The 17,261-nt window shown below is 39.4% G+C and overlaps 1 protein-coding gene across 2 annotated transcripts in view; it reads left to right on the top strand.

Moving 5' to 3' along the window:
* The window catches only part of LOC136881133 (transmembrane protein 87A), a 174,204-nt gene that overhangs the window by 31,664 nt on the left and 125,279 nt on the right, over positions 1-17,261 (top strand). For both annotated transcript variants that reach the window (XM_067153802.2, XM_067153801.2), the window contains exon 7: positions 372-506. In XM_067153802.2, coding sequence (XP_067009903.1) covers positions 372-506 — 135 coding nt within the window. The remainder of the gene's footprint in view (positions 1-371; positions 507-17,261) is intronic.

Genomic DNA, 17,261 nt, shown 5'->3' with positions numbered 1-17,261 from the left:
AATCTCTGGGTATTGTAGCCTTTCCAGCCACTAGTGTTTACAGGCAGTCTGAAGGGACAAAACTCCTCAATGTACAGTACATTTCCACATAAATAATAAAAACATAAGTAACAATTTATTTGGAAAAATCATTGGTTTCACATTTATATCACATTTTTATATACTTCTGATTTTTTGTGAATTTCACATTTTATCACTTTTCTAAAACTCTATAAGAAGTGGTTTACAAGTCGTGAAAAATGAAAATGTGGAAGTACCAACTTTTATAGGTATTTAGTGTATAAATTGCTATTGCAAAAACTTGCCACCTCTAGTTATGTGCTGTTTGCTTTTAACATAATCTTTATAATGTATTTTCTTTTCTCTTCCAGTTTTATGGTGCCATGTGTTTGACGTATGTAATCTTAGGATTAGCATGGCTTGTTGTATCTTTTTGCCAGTGGCGAGATCTTTTGCGAATCCAGTTCTGGATTGGTGGTGTTATTCTTCTCGGAATGCTTGAGAAAGTAAGTGTGAGATCATTGAGTTGCATTGCAGCCATTGATGGTTTATATTGAAACACAGTTGTTTTCATATCTTTGATAGTTAACATTTTGTGATATTTGAAGCCCCCTTATTTTTTCTTCCAGTTTTGACTCAATTTATGACTGGTAGGTTCTTCAGTCTGTTAAAAGTAATTTATGAATACAGTAAAACCTTGATAATTCAAAATCCCGCCTAATTAGAAGAAGCTCTAATTCCCGGAAACATGAGGAACGGTTTTGCATGTTATTTAAAATGTTTAATTTGAAATATAGTGTTTCCGGGAGAGATGGCGCAGGATAGGTCAGTGCAGCAATCGCCCGCTAGATCGCTCGATCACTGCTTCTCGTGTGTGCAGTGTGTATGTAAGAACAAAAGCTATCTCTTGGATGTCACATAGTGCAAGTGATTTCGCCTGAAAACCTGGATATTTCTGGTAAGTACGTCTTCTCTACCTTCAAAGTTTTGCTATGGCATGATATAAAAGCCCACCGACTGGGTTGTTCATGCTAAATTAACTTTGCATTGCCACAGGCGGGTGACTAGGTTGGTCAACGACTATGCTGGTGTGATATATGCCATATTGGGCGAACGCAGTTCCTGGGGCAGGGGTGCGCCATCTCTCCCCAAATGTCGGGTGAGATGGCGCGCTACATTTCCGGGAGAGATGGCACGGTATGCTTTGAATTTCTATTTATGTGTAAAATCTGTTTCCATTCTCCGATCAGTTCGTTAATAAAATACATACAGTGGAACCTCGATTATCCGTTCCCGGAAACTGCGTTTTCCCGGAATATGCGTTCAAATTACATGGTCCCACGAGTGTCGTAATTAAAACACATTGTAAAAATCCCGCATTATCCGTTCCTTGAAGAAACGATTTCCCGGATCAACCATCCGGAAATTTCAGTCCCATCAACGCTAAATCCTCGATCAATCGTTTTTTAATAAACTGTATCTCACAAAAGGATGGCTATGCATACTTTGGATCTTGGCGTTAACGCCCCGTCATGGCGATAATTAGAGCAAGTACTGTACTGGAAAAGCGATTGGCGGTGAACTTGCATAAGGGACCATCTTAGCATCGCATTCGGGTGGTATTGTTTAGAGAATCTCGGAAATCATAAAGCAGAGAGTGCCCACAACAAATTGTAAGGAGACACGGCGCATTACGACAGCTCTGCTTGAAGACGGAACGAGTTTCATCAAATGTTCGCATTTATAAAATGTCCACATTATATCCAGGGTTAGATGTTTATATTTTTACTTTTTTCAATCGTACTGCCGAACAGGTTTTTGGCACTCTCTTCGGGGCACTATAGAGTAACAGGGCTTTTGGGCAGAAATCGAAACTGCTCCCTCTTAACACAAATTTTATTTTAATATTATCGTACACGATTATGTTATAGAGACCAGAACTGATGTTGCACCTTACATTAAAGGTTTTGGGATTGCCTATTACTGTTTTGGTCCTAATGTAAGCCTGGGAATTTCACGTTTTTGTTTTAAAATGCCAAAAACCGCAGTCGTTTTATTTGCGGACGTTACATTTAAATGGGTTGTATCATTTCCAACTTGTACTGACATGTGCAGCGAGTGCGCTTTCCAGATGACCTCAAGGTCATGAATAATCGTAATTTCTGAAGTTTTGATGACATTCTTTTTTCTCTTTCCAATTTGAGTGATCTCGTTGTCTACGAGATGCATAAGGCCGGGAAATACAGCACACTAGACTCAGCCTCAAGATACTTCCGACAAGCGCTGCTAGAGTTCTCTTTACTGAGCTGTCTCGCCCATTCATTGCAACACGTTCCAGTACGAAAACCTATAAAAATTAATTAAAACTAGCAATTTCTGAAGACACCAAACAGATGTAAGATAAAAAAGTAGAACAAGAGCAGTTGCACAACTTACTTTCTTCAACGTATTTCTTACACTTTGCTTAAACAAAATAAGTAATTCATGAAAGAAGCAGAGAAGTCTATTAGTGAGTTTGTTACTTCATTCCATTTTCTCTAATTCTGTCTCAGTGTATCCATTAAACTGATCGAGATTGCGGTCATAAATAATTTTGGGTTTAATCACCATCTTGTAAATTATCAGCTATCCTACTTTTTCCTCCACACATCTGATGTTGCGACATTCATATTGAATTGCAAGTAATCAGCTTCATTTTCCGTATCAAAATTTAATCACAGAGAGTTACAATAATTGAAAATCTTCCACCTTTTTGATACTTTTCATTTGCTTTTTAGCAAATTTTTATTTGTAAACAGTACATGTTTCGTTCTCACTTGGGAACATCTTCAGCTGTTGTTAAGCTTAGGTGGATCGCTCAGTTTTTGAACACTTTATTTGCAAGTACATTGATTCTCTTAAAGACTACTAGAATACAAATTAAATTAAAATGATGTTAAAACAATGTGGGGGTTAATGGGTTAATGAAATGAGACTGGATTATTACATAGTTGGTCAGCTTCAAAACTATATCTATTCATTAGAATAGTTGTTAAAAGTTTCACTTTGTTACTTTAAAAATGTCTGTTTGTCTTCCGGTTAAAAGGTTTTAAAAATGATTGGCTTCATGACACTGTTCAAATTGTTGTTGAATGTTTTTTCTTTCACTCCTTCCAGGTAAGCGGTTATTTATTATGAGCTTGCTTAAAGTGCCCTAAATTGAGTCTAATGCAGAACTTTAAAGCTGATTGCTGGTCAATTTTGGGAAGGGAGCTTCGTCTCAATTTCTGAAATGAAATGAGGAAATAAGAATTTGTTTTTGTAATGAAAACTTGTGTCTTTACATAATAACTTAATATATAAAATGGTTCTTTACCTTGCTGTTGTTTGACTCCAATTCTGCTGTGACCCTGGAGGGGGAACGTTTGATGCTGCTTTACGTCTAGTAGAGTAATGGTGTGTGCGTTCCGTTGTTTGCTCCTCCTTTCGGGGAGGCAAGGCTGCGGAGTGGGGAGGAGGCGTGTCGCTTACTGTCACGGCTTCGGCTTTAGAAGGGGTGGGGAGAGGGGATGTAAAAATGGCGGAGGATCGGTCTTATTTATCCTTTTATGTCTGTAATGTTTCTTTTGCCTAAAGTTTCAAGACTTGATAATATCCCTTCAAATATAGGGTTTCTATTGTCAATTGTTTCATTCAGGTTATTGTCCTGATTGCTTTTTTGTTCTAAATTTCCGCAATGGGCCAACACGAGTTCAACCGGACATCAGTTCACAACCATAGAGCAGGATTTAACTATATTGCGTAAAATAAATGAATAATGTTTTAAAGTAAATGCCAACTTCTTGTAATGTATTGAATAGGTGGAAATATTATGAACACAAAGGTCAGAAAGAACACAAGAATAGAATCAGATCACTATCTTACAGAAATCAAGTGCCTTTGGATTCCGCACAGGGGTAGACTGCCACAGACAAGTAGACCAACTGGAAAAATAAATATAGACAGAGACAAATTACGGCACAATCGATCCAAATACGAGGAAGGAATAGAAACTGGCAATGGATGGGATGACATGAAGCTGAATATGAGGAAACAGGCTGAAATATGGGGAAAGGAAGAAAAGAAAAAGAAACACTGGTGGTGGAATACGGACTGTGAGGAAGTGGTTGAGAATCGCAGGAAAGCCTGGAGAGACTGGAGCATTAAGAAGAACCTGGAAAAATGGGAAGTTTTCCTACGAGTAAGGAAGGAAACAGCCAGAACCATAAGATGGACCAAAAGACAGAGGATGAAGCAGGAATTGGATGAAATTGAAAACAACTTCAGGAAAAACAATAGTAGAGACTTTTTTGGGAAATTCAAAAAGAGCCTGAGTGGATATAAAGGCAGAGAACTCTTTATAAGAGATAAGAATGGGGATCTGGCAGTTAGTGCGAAGGAGAACTGTAGGATACTTGCAGAATACTTTCATGACCTGTTAAACTGTGAACCACCTGAAGAAGAGCTGGAGCTGGGGACAAACACAGAAGAGAGAGAGTCATGTCCTCCAACTAGAGATGAGGTCGCACAGGCCATAAGCGATCTAAAGAATAACAAAGCAACCGGAGAAGATGGAATATCAGCTGAGATGATTAAGTGGGGAGGTGACAAGGCAGTAGACAACATGACCAACATCATCGGCCAGATTTGGAGAACAAAGAAGTTACCAGAAGGATGGAAGAATGCGATCATAATACCAATACATAAGAAGGGGGACAAGAGGGATGCAAACAACTATAGAGGAATTTCGCTACTAGAGATTGGCTATAAGGTGTTGTCGAAAGTCCTGCTCAATAGACTGGAAGAACAGTTAGAAAGTACAATTGGAGACTACCAAGCAGGATTTAGGAAGGGAAGAGGATGCATAGAACAGATATTTATACTGAAACAACTGATAGAACATAGGGCCTTAAAGAACAAAAAAACGGTGGTAACCTTTGTAGATTTCACTAAGGCATATGACTCCATCGACAGACAAACTCTTGGAAGAATCCTGAAGAACAGAGGATTAGATGGCACTACACATGAACTCATAATGGAAATTCTATCAGACACAAAGGCAAGGGTGAGATTCAGAGGAGTACTCTCTGAAGAATTTGATATCAACACTGGTGTCAAACAAGGAGATGGATTATCACCAATGTTGTTCAACATAGCTCTGGATGAAGTCATCAGACAGTGGAGAACAATGAATGAGACAATGGGAATACCAAAGACGCATGTTGGGGACAAAAAGGACAATAGGGCCCAAGTAGATTGTCTAGCCTTTGCGGACGACATAGCTATAGTAAGTGAGACAGAAGAAGATGCAAAGACACAACTCAACAACTTAAGCAATATAGCCGGAAGGGTAGGACTGAGGATCGCCTACAACAAGACAAAGACATTGAATACCACTGAGGATTGGACAACACCGGAAGGCACCGTGCAAAAGGTGGACAAATTCAAGTACCTAGGAGAATTGGGAACATGCATCATTTTCAAAAATATTTTTTTTGAAAAGTACACCAATGAAATAGTATGTAAACGTATTACATTGTGGTATGTTGCCTTGTTTTCTACCATTAAAAAAATATTTAATAGTGCCTTTCCGCAAGGCGAGTGAAACGGCCTCTGACGTAAGCGGCGCGCTGTGACGTCACGATCCAGGACCGCATGGAGCTCTACCAGCCGTTGTGCATCAGCCGTTGCTAAAAGCCGATTGTTTATTATTCATGATCGCGAATAACTTCAAAATGACAGAAGAAAGGTTCAAAACAGCACAATCAGACAATCTATCATGTGTAGATGTCATCATTCTTGAAAAATAGTGACTTTTGTGGCCGCAGAAATTCGCGGATAAAAAGCAAGTTTGTAAGTGGCGTCTTTTATATACGTGCAATGTACTGTAACCCATAGTATAAGGATAACAACGAATCTGGATAGATATCACATCACTTTCAACATTTCCTTCTAGACTGATTCCCCTATTAAAGAATAACATTACATTTTCGGGCTTTCAGCATTAGTAAAGTAAGAAATCGGATTTCAGCACTAACATAAACATATAGGTAGCATTATAGTACTAGTCCGCTTCTGTGGTGTAGTGGTTAATGTGTGCCACTCCCGGAGGCCCGGTTTCGATTCCCGGCTCTGCCATGAAAGTTGAAAACAAATAGTACGAGGGCTGGAACGGGGTCTACTCAGCCTCGGGAGGTCAACTGAGTAGAAGGGTTTCGAATCCCACCTCAGCCATCCTCGAAGTGGTTTTTCGTATTTTCCTACTTCTCCTCCAGGCACCTAAGGCCACGGCCGTTTCCTTCCCTCTTCCTTGTCTATCCCTTCCGATCCTCCCATCCTCCAAAGGCCCCTGTTGAGCATAACAGGTGAGGCCTCCTGGGAGAGGTAATGGCCCTCCTCACCAGTTTCATCACCATACTCAAAGTCTCACGTTCCAGGACACTGCCCTGGAAGTGGTAGAGGTGAAATCCCTCGCTGAGTCCGAGAGAAAACCAACCCTGAAGGATAAGCTGATTAAGAAAGAAAGAAAGAAGGAAAGAAAGAAAGAAAAATCATAGTACTATAGGGCTGTAATCTATCATTCCCAAAAAATATATATATTTATGGTTGGGACAACTGGCCTACCCACTTCCGGGGCCCATGAAAGATAATTAAATATCTTTGTGGAGGGAAAAAGTTAAACATGATAAAGGTAAATATGACTTCATCTAGTTTTCACAAGTCGGGCTGAGTGGTTCAGACTGTTGAGGTGCTGGCCTTCTGACACCATCTTGGCAGGTTCGATCCTGGTTCAGTCCGGTGGTAGTTGAAGGTGCTCAAATACGTCAGCCTCGTGTCGGTAGATTTACTGGCACGTAAAATAACTCCTGCAGGACTAAATTCCTGCACATCGGCGTCTCCGAAAATCGTAGAAGTAGTTAGCGGGGCGTGAAGCCAGTAACATTAATTACATTTGGCTTTTAACAAGCTGAGCATATCAGGAAAGAAAAGTGTCCTGGTGACATTTTAGTCGCTCAATACAGGAATGTCTTTGGGTGCTGTGACTTTAATTTTTTTATTTTGTTGTTGTTTGCTTTACGTCACACCGTCACATATAGGTCTTATGGCGACGATGGGACAGGAAAGGCCTAGGAATGGGAACAAAGCGGCCGTGGCCTTAGGTACAGCCTCAGCATTTGCCTGGTGTGAAAATGGGAAACCACTGAAAACCATCTTCAGGGCTGCCGGCAGTGGGATTCAAAACCCACTATCTCCCGGATGCGAGCTCACAGCTTCGCGCTCCTAACCGCACGGCCAACTCGCGCGGTATTTTTACCCTTCGGTTTATTGACTTGGCTTGTATAACCTAAAACTTAGGCTAAGTTGGATTATATTTTAAACACCTACATCACTATTTTCACCTGTATGCAATTATGTTATTTATTTCATTAATATTATGATAATTATCATAATTGAGCATTGTTAACTTATAAGACTCCAACAGACAAGCATTGATTTTGTGTAGAGTTATACTTTTGTTAAATTCACGTCGTTTCGTTTCATGACGTACACGCCTATTCTTTGTTACATTATAGGGTATTTAGATATAGCCTTAAATTTCTTTACCAATTAAGCTCTTCAATAAAGACATACATAACTGTCCCATGCCAAGATATATTGGTAGAATTAGAGCTGTCAAAATGGTTCATAACCCCTTTGATTTATTATCTTGACATGGATCACCCAAAACATAGGTTAGGTTTGGAGAATACTTTAATAATCAGCATTATTTAATGCACCGTTTATTACTTTCATATTCCAAGATGTAATTGAAGCATTTAAATAAAGCATCATACATTAAAATTTAAAGTTTTACCACTAGAACAGCTGACATGGAAAAGTGATTTGAAAATTCAAACAAATTCATCTTACGTTAAAATCTTCAAAAAAATAAACTGTAGACTTTTCCGATATATCACCAGCATTTCTCCAGCTCGCCAAAATCCATTTCTCCCTAGTTTTAGCGTCTTTGGAACGTTTATAAACAATTTGTTTGGGATGTGCAATAGCACATCGGAACTCTACACCATTTATAAGTTTTCTGCCTCACTGTCTGCGCAGGATTCATTTTAAGTCTAAAATATACCACTGAGATTATTATCCAATGTATAGACCTCGAATTTAACCATACTAGACACTAACGTAAAGTAGAAATACGCGAAGTGTATCCTGCTTCTCACAGCACACTACGTGTTATTTCGTCTGCTAATTCAGTCAACCTGTACGATGACGTCAGGCCAATGAGATCGCGTACTTGCGTGACGTGACAGTTTCGTAGATTTTTATCATGTTTGGAGTTATTATTTGTACATTCTGATCACATTTTTGAATTCTGCATGCAATTTTGTATCAGATTATCATATTTTTAATTAAAACCCCGGATCATGCATGTTCCCTATTTATAACAGGAAGGAATAGGAGTAATGAGGGAATAACAGAGAGGATAAAGAAGATGCGATCAGCCTTCTGTATGACCAGAGATATATACAATAAAAAGAATATATCTACAGACGCAAAGATCAGACATTACAAGGCAACGGTGAGAAATGCTGTATTATATGCTGCTGAGACAATAGCACTAGGAAGAAATGGTGCGGAACAACTAGAGAAAGAAGAGAGAAAAATATTGAGGAAAATACTAGGCCCTAAGAGAGGAGGTGAGAGATGGATGAGGAGACCCAGGGAAGAACTATACCGGAACATGAGGACAATCTCAGAAGAAATCAGACTGAAAAGAGCACGGTTTGCGGGACATGTAATCAGGATGAATATGGATAGAATGACGAAAAGAGTATGGGAAACAACAGCGAGGACACGAGGAAAGACAGGAACCAAGTGGGTAGTTGAACTCCGGAAAGATTGGTCAGAATTGGGGATCAAGGTGGAAGAAAAGGAAAATTGGAAAAGCAAGTACATACCGACTAATATGCCAGAGATCAATGATAGGGATGGATACAGGAAAAGGATTGAGAGTCACCAGTGGAGTAGACAAGAGAAGAGGATACTGAATATCTCGGAAGAAGAGCGGGAGAGAAGAAGAGAAAGGATGAAGAGGTTCTGGGAGGAGAAGAAGAAAATGCAATCCGTGAAGGAGCTGTCCGTGGTCCTACAGAGGCCGTAACGCAAGAAGAAGAAGAAGAATAGGTGGAAATAAACAAAAGATATTATCCTATATACAGTTTATGAAACTTTCAATACGGACGAAAAATGATTTTCATCACTTGTAATTATTAGATTTTTCGAAGAGTTTGGCTAATCAAAGTTACTGAACTGAAAGAAGTTTTCACGGGAAACTGACGAAGATTCCCCTGTAAAATTGAATATAAGGTACCAATTGAGATTTTGAACTCACATACCGGTATTTAGTGCAGTTTCGTGGTCTAACATGCCTGCCTTTCATCCAGAGGGCCCGGGTTCGATTCCGACCAGGTCAGGCAATTTTACCTGGATATAAGGGCTCGTTCCAGGTCCACTCAGCATTCGTGATTACCTTTAATTGAGGAGCTATCTAATGGTCAGATGGCGACCCCAATCTAGAAAGCCAGGAATATCGGCCGAGAGGATTCGTTACACTGACCATATGTCACCTCATAATCTGCAGGCCTTTCAGGCTGAGCAGCGGTTACTTGGCGGGCAGTCCCATTGGGACTGTAGTTTGGTTTGGTTTAGGAGTTTTTGTAACATTATAATTATACATATTTCATTTTTGTGATGTTTAGCCAAATTGTTGATGGTTTTCATTCATTCCCAGATTTTCCGTTTTCCTGTGTTGTACGTTTTATTTCTATGGTCCCCCGAAAAACGGAGAATCGAGGTTCCATTGTATAGCCTATATGTATTTTGTTTAATTCTGTGTCAAATTATACTACAGCTACAGTCTAATCAAAGTTTGTGGACATGTCTTCAATGCAACTTTAAAGCGTAATATCTCCAACAAAAGAGAAATCTTAGTGAACAAAAAGAACAAAGTGCAAAGAAAAATTGCAACCACTTTCACAATGGGAAAGAGTAGGAAAGAAGAAAAACCTCATTCCAAGGAAGCAGGTAAAATGATTCAGGATGGGCAAAATAATGCAAATTTGATGATTGTGGAATGCTGGGAGAACTATTGACAGAAAAGAAGTACGATTGGATTAAGTCCACCGTCTGCAACAAGTGGCTTCATGAATTGTGTTCAGTGCATAAGAACTTGTGTAATGATTGTGGACGAGAGAGAGAGTAAGGGAAAACATATCCTAAAAGGAGTGAGGGATAAATCTTGAGGTTTAAATAATTAATTGATACATTAATGACCAAGGAATAATAGACAAGTTAATGTAAATAAGGTAAATAAATGTATAAAACCTGTAATCATAGTTTACTTCTTAATTTCTTCCCTCCTTAGCATATCAAATACATAACACCATCTCACCCGGCCACTACGGGAGAGATGGTGCAGGTGACACACTTTCAAATAAACAATCTCTGTCTGTAATCTACTTACATTAAGACCATCTCCTTCAAAAGACAGTGAGGAAAGATACAAGGAATGACGTCTAGCATAAAAATAAGGTAATCGAAATATTGGTGAAGACTTCCTGCATGATCATTACAAAATGTGCGCCATCTCTCCCCGACTTACTCTATGGATAATTCGTAATTCGAAGAGCATTACCGAAATTCAGACTTTTAATTCAAAACTGCCTTTACATTAAAAAAAATAGTATTTGACAGATAATTTAAATTCAAAATTTATCCGTGTCATGATAGAACACGTCTTCCAGAATGTGCAGGGGTAGCTTTCCGTTCTTTCATTCACTTCGGTGTGTCTACAGTGTGCTTCATATTTGCTAAGTTTGAGTAAAATTGTAATTCTTTTGTATTCAGTGTTTTAAGGAATGCCACAATATCACATAGCAGGCAGTGTGCGGAGAAGCAGAATCCGCGAACACTGGCAATATCGACAGTTGGCGAGTAAGCATGGCTCGTATAATCAATTCGTATGAACAGAACAATATTGTCAATGCCGATGAAACTGCATTGTTTCCTTTAATGCCAAGCCCAAACTGACAATGGTTTTAAAGGAGAGTATTGCCAGCCAGGAAATCGTACAAGGGTGTGGGTTATTGTACTGTGTTGCAATGCATATGGAAGCGAGACACTTCCTCCCCTCGTCATAGGGAAGTATGATAAGCCATGATGTTTTAAGGGCATCGAGTATTGTCTGTGCAAGTACAGGGCATCTAAAATAAATAAAGGTCTTGCACAGGGGAATCAGCATAGATTTCTCCTCGTCTTTGAGCCATGCTGGTTTTTTCTTTCTTTTGTGAGGTTATGTTTGTCAGTGAGTTATCCAAGTGCATTATTTGAATAATTTAAATGCACCTTGTTGGATACATTTTGGAAACAGTTTTTTCCATGGCTTTTGAAAGATTTAAACTGTGAATCAAGGTTAATTGCATGCATTAACGGGTCTTGGAATATTTTGCAACATGGCAAGGGTTTGCATTTCTGAGTTACGAGTTGGTGGTTAATTTCAAAATCACGTAATTCAAAGTCAGATTTTTGCATCCCAATGACTTCGAATTGATGAGGTTTTACTGTAGATACCTTCAGAAACCACCTGAAAAAGAAAACGTATGATATAATTAATTATACCTGAGAAAGAAACAACTTAATTAAAAATAGAATGGCATGTTTCATTTGTGAAAGAACATCATTTGATTCTATCAAATAACAGTTGAAAATATTTAGAAATGTACAAACGTGTGTTTAAATTGTCAAATTCTTGAAATTTGGAACTTGTCGTAATTGAAGTTCTCCAACAGTACTTCCTCACTCCTTACTATAGGTCTTTTCTACTCTGATGGCGGGTGGCCTACATGCTGTCAGGGGAAGTGAGGTGCGGGCAGTATGTCACTGCCCAATCAGGTAAAAGATTGCCTGGCGGTGGCGCTGAGAACTACACAGTCTCGCGGGGAGTTTGCCGCGCTCACTTCGCTCTCCGAACTGCTGTGTTGCCAAGTAGCCTTGCGGTGTGCGTGTGGGTATTACAAAGATCTTGCTTGACGAGTTTGTTTTGGAATAATTCTTGCCGCATCCTTTACTGCATTATTCCATTAGCGTGCTCATGACACGTGATGTGACATTGGTTTGTTTCTATTTGCACTGCTCAATGTTGTTGTATGTAATAACTGCACTATATATCTTACAATGGCGAAGAGGAAGGAGATAAGGAGCCAGGGTAGAAAAGTGATCAGCAATGTTCATGAATATTTTCAAAAGGAAGCAGAAAATAATGGGCCTTTAGTCAGTGTGTATAAAGTGCAGCAGAGAGTGTCGGAAGCTTGTCAAGTTAGTACGCGAACCGTTCAGTGTGTAGTAAAGGAAGGTAAAGACATTACCTACCCAGTCATCTGGTTCCGTCTCATTTCACTCACCGCGCAAACAAATCAAAAGGAACTGTATAACAAAGGCAATTGACAGATTCCATAAAGATGTAATAAGAAGAACTCTCCTTAGTTACGGTATTACGTAAAGGTGAATACCCGACACTGAACAAATGTGTTGTGTAACTCTGTAATTTTGAACCAATTATTTTTTGGTCTGTTGTCAATGCACTTTTGATATGCATTATTAACTGGTATCGTACTACATCGAAGATATAATAAAATGTGAAAAATAAGTAAATAAAACAAATAAAACTCATCCACAGGCCATACTCGAACTATAACATACGAAGCTCTGTATTTCAAAGTTATGTGGATTTCAACACAACTTAAACGCGCGCGGGCGCTCCTGGCAACGTTGTATTAGTGGTCTCTGTCTCTTTTCCTTAACGGCCTCTCACGTCGTGCTGGATTGGTCGGCCCCATGCTCCCCGCTTCCCCGGACAGTATGTAGGCCGCCTGCCATCAGAGCAGAAAAGACCTTTAGTCTAGCATAGAATATTCTATTCATTGACAGCAGCTGTGTAGTGGTGTTAAGAAAGTAAAATAATTTCAGAGGAGTTCTGGGGAAGGATATGTGCAGAAATAAGACATTAGGTCTGATATCATAAGACAGGGTAAGAAATGAAGTTATCTGGAAGGAAATCAGAGTAGAAAAGTTTTTGGACTGACAGGATTGAAGGCAGCAAAATGAGAAATAGTAACGTGATTGGACTCCATCAACAGCATCATAATAAGAAAGAACTTGGATTGGAACAAAGTTGAGGAGCAGCAGCAAAGATAGATAGATAGATAGATAAATGTCTTTATTGGCGTAGTTAAGGCCATTGGGCCTTCTCTTACACTAAACCAATTAGTATACATTAAAGTCATAAGTAATACTACCGTAATTAATACTAGAAGACACAACTAAAACACAATCAAAATACGACTGAAATAAAATTCCACCACAGTAGGACATACATACAACAGCAATAATAATAATAATAATAATAATAATAATAATAATAATAATAATAATAATAGCTAGTAATGATATTGTAGTAGCACGATCACTGAAAGGCCAGAAATTCACAGGTCACTCGCATCCTGTTGCACCTCTTAACGCTCTCTTAAATGACACTGTAGTTGTTATTCCCCTGACGTCGTCCGGTAAACGATTCCATTCTCGTGCGGCAAACACCGAGAATGAGCTGTTATATGCGGCAGTTCGATGGTGAGGGATGATGAGCAGGTTGGATGTTTGAGCCCTTGTATGTCTGTCATGAACATTTGAGAAGTAATGGAAACGTGAAGAAAGGTAGGATGGGGATGATGTAGTAAGAACTCGATGGAGAAGAGATAAAGTATGATGATTACGACGAACATGGAGTCGCGACCACTCTAATTTTAGGAAAGATGGTGACACGTGGTCATATTTTCTTAAACTGCATATATATCTCACACACGCATTTTGAGCGCGCTGTAGCCTTAGGGAAAATTGTGGCCTGACGTCATTGAAGACAACATCACAATAGTCAAAATGTGGCATTACGAGGGCTTCAATTAATCTCTTTTTAAGCTTTATTGGAAATATATGTTTGTATTTATATAAAGAATGTAAAAATGAGTAAACTTTCTGACAGATATGTAAGACATGTGCAGACCAAGTAATGCGTTCGTCCATGATAACACCGAGATTCTTCACTTGTGATACAAAAGGAATTGGAACATCCTGCAGGATTACTCCTGGCAACGGACGTTTAGTTATACTTGTTATTTGACTTTGATGGCCAAGAAGGATTACTTGCGACTTTGTAGGGTTCAATTTCAGGCCGTGCGCAGCAGACCAATCACTAACAGACCGTAAGTCAATATTTAGTAAGTCGATACTTTCCTGGAGGTCACGTGATGTAGAGTCGGTGTAGAGTTGAAGATCGTCAGCGTACATATGGTATTTGCAGTGTCTTAAATTGGATGATATGTCATTCACAAAGAGTGCGAAAAGAAGAGGACCAAGTACAGAGCCTTGAGGGACTCCTCTCTTCACGTGGCGCCACGAGGAAACGATTCCATTATTACCTTTCACACATTGTTGACGTCCGTGAAGATAAGAATGCATCCAAGCAAGCGTACTCTGAGAAAAATGTAGAGCCTTCAGTTTTACAAGTAAAATGTCAATGTCTACGCTGTCGAAAGCTTTACTGTAATCTAGTAGTACCAGAACTGTGAATCGTCCTCTGTCTATTGCTTGTCTAACATCCTCAGTCACTTTAAGTAAGGCTGTAGTTGTACTATGTCCTTGTCGGAAACCGGACTGGAGAGGATTAAGGAGATTGTGCGTTCGAAGGTACTCAGACATTTGTGTATGAACTACATATTCTAAGATTTTTGATAAAGCTGATAAAATACAGATTGGACGATAGTCTCCCTCGTTCGAGGGCGTTTTACTTTTCGGAAGGGGTAGCACAATAGCCTTCTTCCAGAGAGTTGGATATGTGGAGTATAGAAGAGAGAAATTGATTATATGAGTTAAGGTTGGTAATATACAATCAAGAATTAGTTTGACCATGTCAGTCCCTATGTCATCAATTCCTTTTGCTTTAGTGCTTATTCTGAGGACTGCTTTTCTGACTTGGAGGGGCGTCACGTGACTGAAGTAGAATTTCTCTCTGTCAGGAGTAGGGTGTGTACCATAATAATTCATAAGTCTCTGTTTGTCATGTCGTACTGCGGAGCAGTTAGCAGTAAAGTACTTGTTAAGAGTCTCGAGAGGTACTGTAATTTCTTCTCTGGTCTTGTTCTTCGTAAGTCCAAGCTTATTAATAGATTTCCAAAATGTCGTCGCTGTTCTACCATCAGGCGTAATTAAACTGTAAGCGTGTCGCAATTTAGCATTTCGTATTTGTTGTGTTGTCTTATTTCGTAACTTCCTATATTCGTCAAAGTTTTGTACGGTAGGGTCATTTTTGTACTGTCTGTGAGCGCAGTCTCTTTGTTTCATAAGTTGTCTAATTTTGTCATTTAACCACGGGGAGGGTCCTTTCGATATTCTCGCTCGCCGCTTTGGGGCATGCTTGTCAAATAGTTCCGTTACTTTGCTATTAAAGAAGTCAACTTTGTCATCTAGATTGTTATAGTTCGTTATGTCATGCCAGGGTATTTTGCCTGCGTCCTCTAAGAGTCTATCTTTATTTATATTTTTCAATGGTCGATAGGTGATAAATTTCTGGGAGGGTTTCGGTGGCCGGAGGTTATACGAGATGTATATTGCGTCATGTGCAGATATACCAGGTACGGAGGTTTGACCAACATTGAGGACTCTGTCTGAGTTGCTGGTAACTATAAGATCTAATAGTGTGTGCGAATGAGATGTATGGTGAGTCGGAGAGAGAGGTAAGATTTCCATATTATAGGCTTGAAATAATGTTTTGAGTCGTGTGGATTCGGAAGAAGTTGCGTCAGTTAGATCCGTATTGAAATCCCCCATAATTATTGTGTGAGGGTAGTCTGGCAGTAATTTAGTCAAGTCAGCTTCAAAATCCTCTAAGTGACCTGTATTCGGAGGTTTGTAAACTACTCCTACAAGCGCTTTAATCCCGTTCGTTGTTGTTTCTACGAGCATGTATTCCGGTTTTCTCTCATACCTGCCTGGTGAATGACCGACCAGCTTAGGTTTGAGCCTAGTTCGGAAATAGCCACATACCCCTCCACCCCGTTTGTGAGTGCGGTCATTTCTCAGAAGCGAGTAGCCTTCAAGATGACACAAAGAAGACTGGCTATTGTCTGTTAACCATGACTCAGACACTAGCAGGACATGGAAAACAGGTGGAGTGAATATTTCAGCAATCTCGTCCATTCGGTTGGCTGCTAATATACTTTGCGCGTTTATATGACAGACGTGCAGGGCTCTGGGGTGTTGCGAGACGAAAGTCTTGAGGATACTAGCGGTACTTCGGTCAAGGTTTGCGCTAGAGGGTGAGGGGAGTGGGGACAGCGGAAGGACGGGAGAGGGTAGCTGGTCTGAGGCGACATACGTTGGCTGTTGAAATCGACTAGTGACGTCAGAGGAATTTGTTTTGTTACTTGTTACTCTTGCCAACTTGGAACGATGAAAGTTAACAAAATGTACAGATAAACACAAAGAGCTAGGAGGAATTTAACGTTAATTGAAGTAGTGAGGTGCAGGAATATAGTCAACTGTGCCTAGAATTACCTATTATTTTAAAGCGCGACTAAATTAAGGGTGTTGTGTCTAAATTAATAAAATAAAATTTAAAAGTATTTAAAATTGAAAGTTATTAAATTAATCATAAGGAAATAAGAAAGTAAATGCAATTATTTAGTAAAATATATAGATAAATAGTTGCAAAAAAGAAATTTTAACTAAGCTAAACGAAAATAAATGATAATTCACTAAACTATTCTACGATAGAATTTAACGATCTTGAGATAAGTAAATATGGACTAATCTAGGAATATAAACACTCAGTTCGGTGCACTCAGTTCAGTGAATTGTTACATTTAACTGCTGTCACTGTCCTTAGGAATGTCACTCAGCCGGTTAATTCTAATTTTACTGCCATCTGGTTTCTTAATAATGATGTCTCCACTCGAGGTCCAACAATTGCTCTGATTAAAGCGGAGAATAGCTGCTTTAAGAATTGACAACCTGGTGGAGGTTAGATCCTCGCGAATAGTTACTGGAGTACCTTTCAATTTTCGCTTATTGCGAAACACTTCCTGCCTTGTTCGATATGATGTGAATTTGACAATGATTGGCCGAGGTTTCCCTGG

This window comes from Anabrus simplex, chromosome 9 (assembly GCF_040414725.1).
Source record: "Anabrus simplex isolate iqAnaSimp1 chromosome 9, ASM4041472v1, whole genome shotgun sequence".
In the NCBI taxonomy this organism is placed as follows: Eukaryota; Metazoa; Arthropoda; class Insecta; order Orthoptera; family Tettigoniidae; genus Anabrus; species Anabrus simplex.
This window is presented reverse-complemented; position numbering and strand designations above follow the sequence as displayed.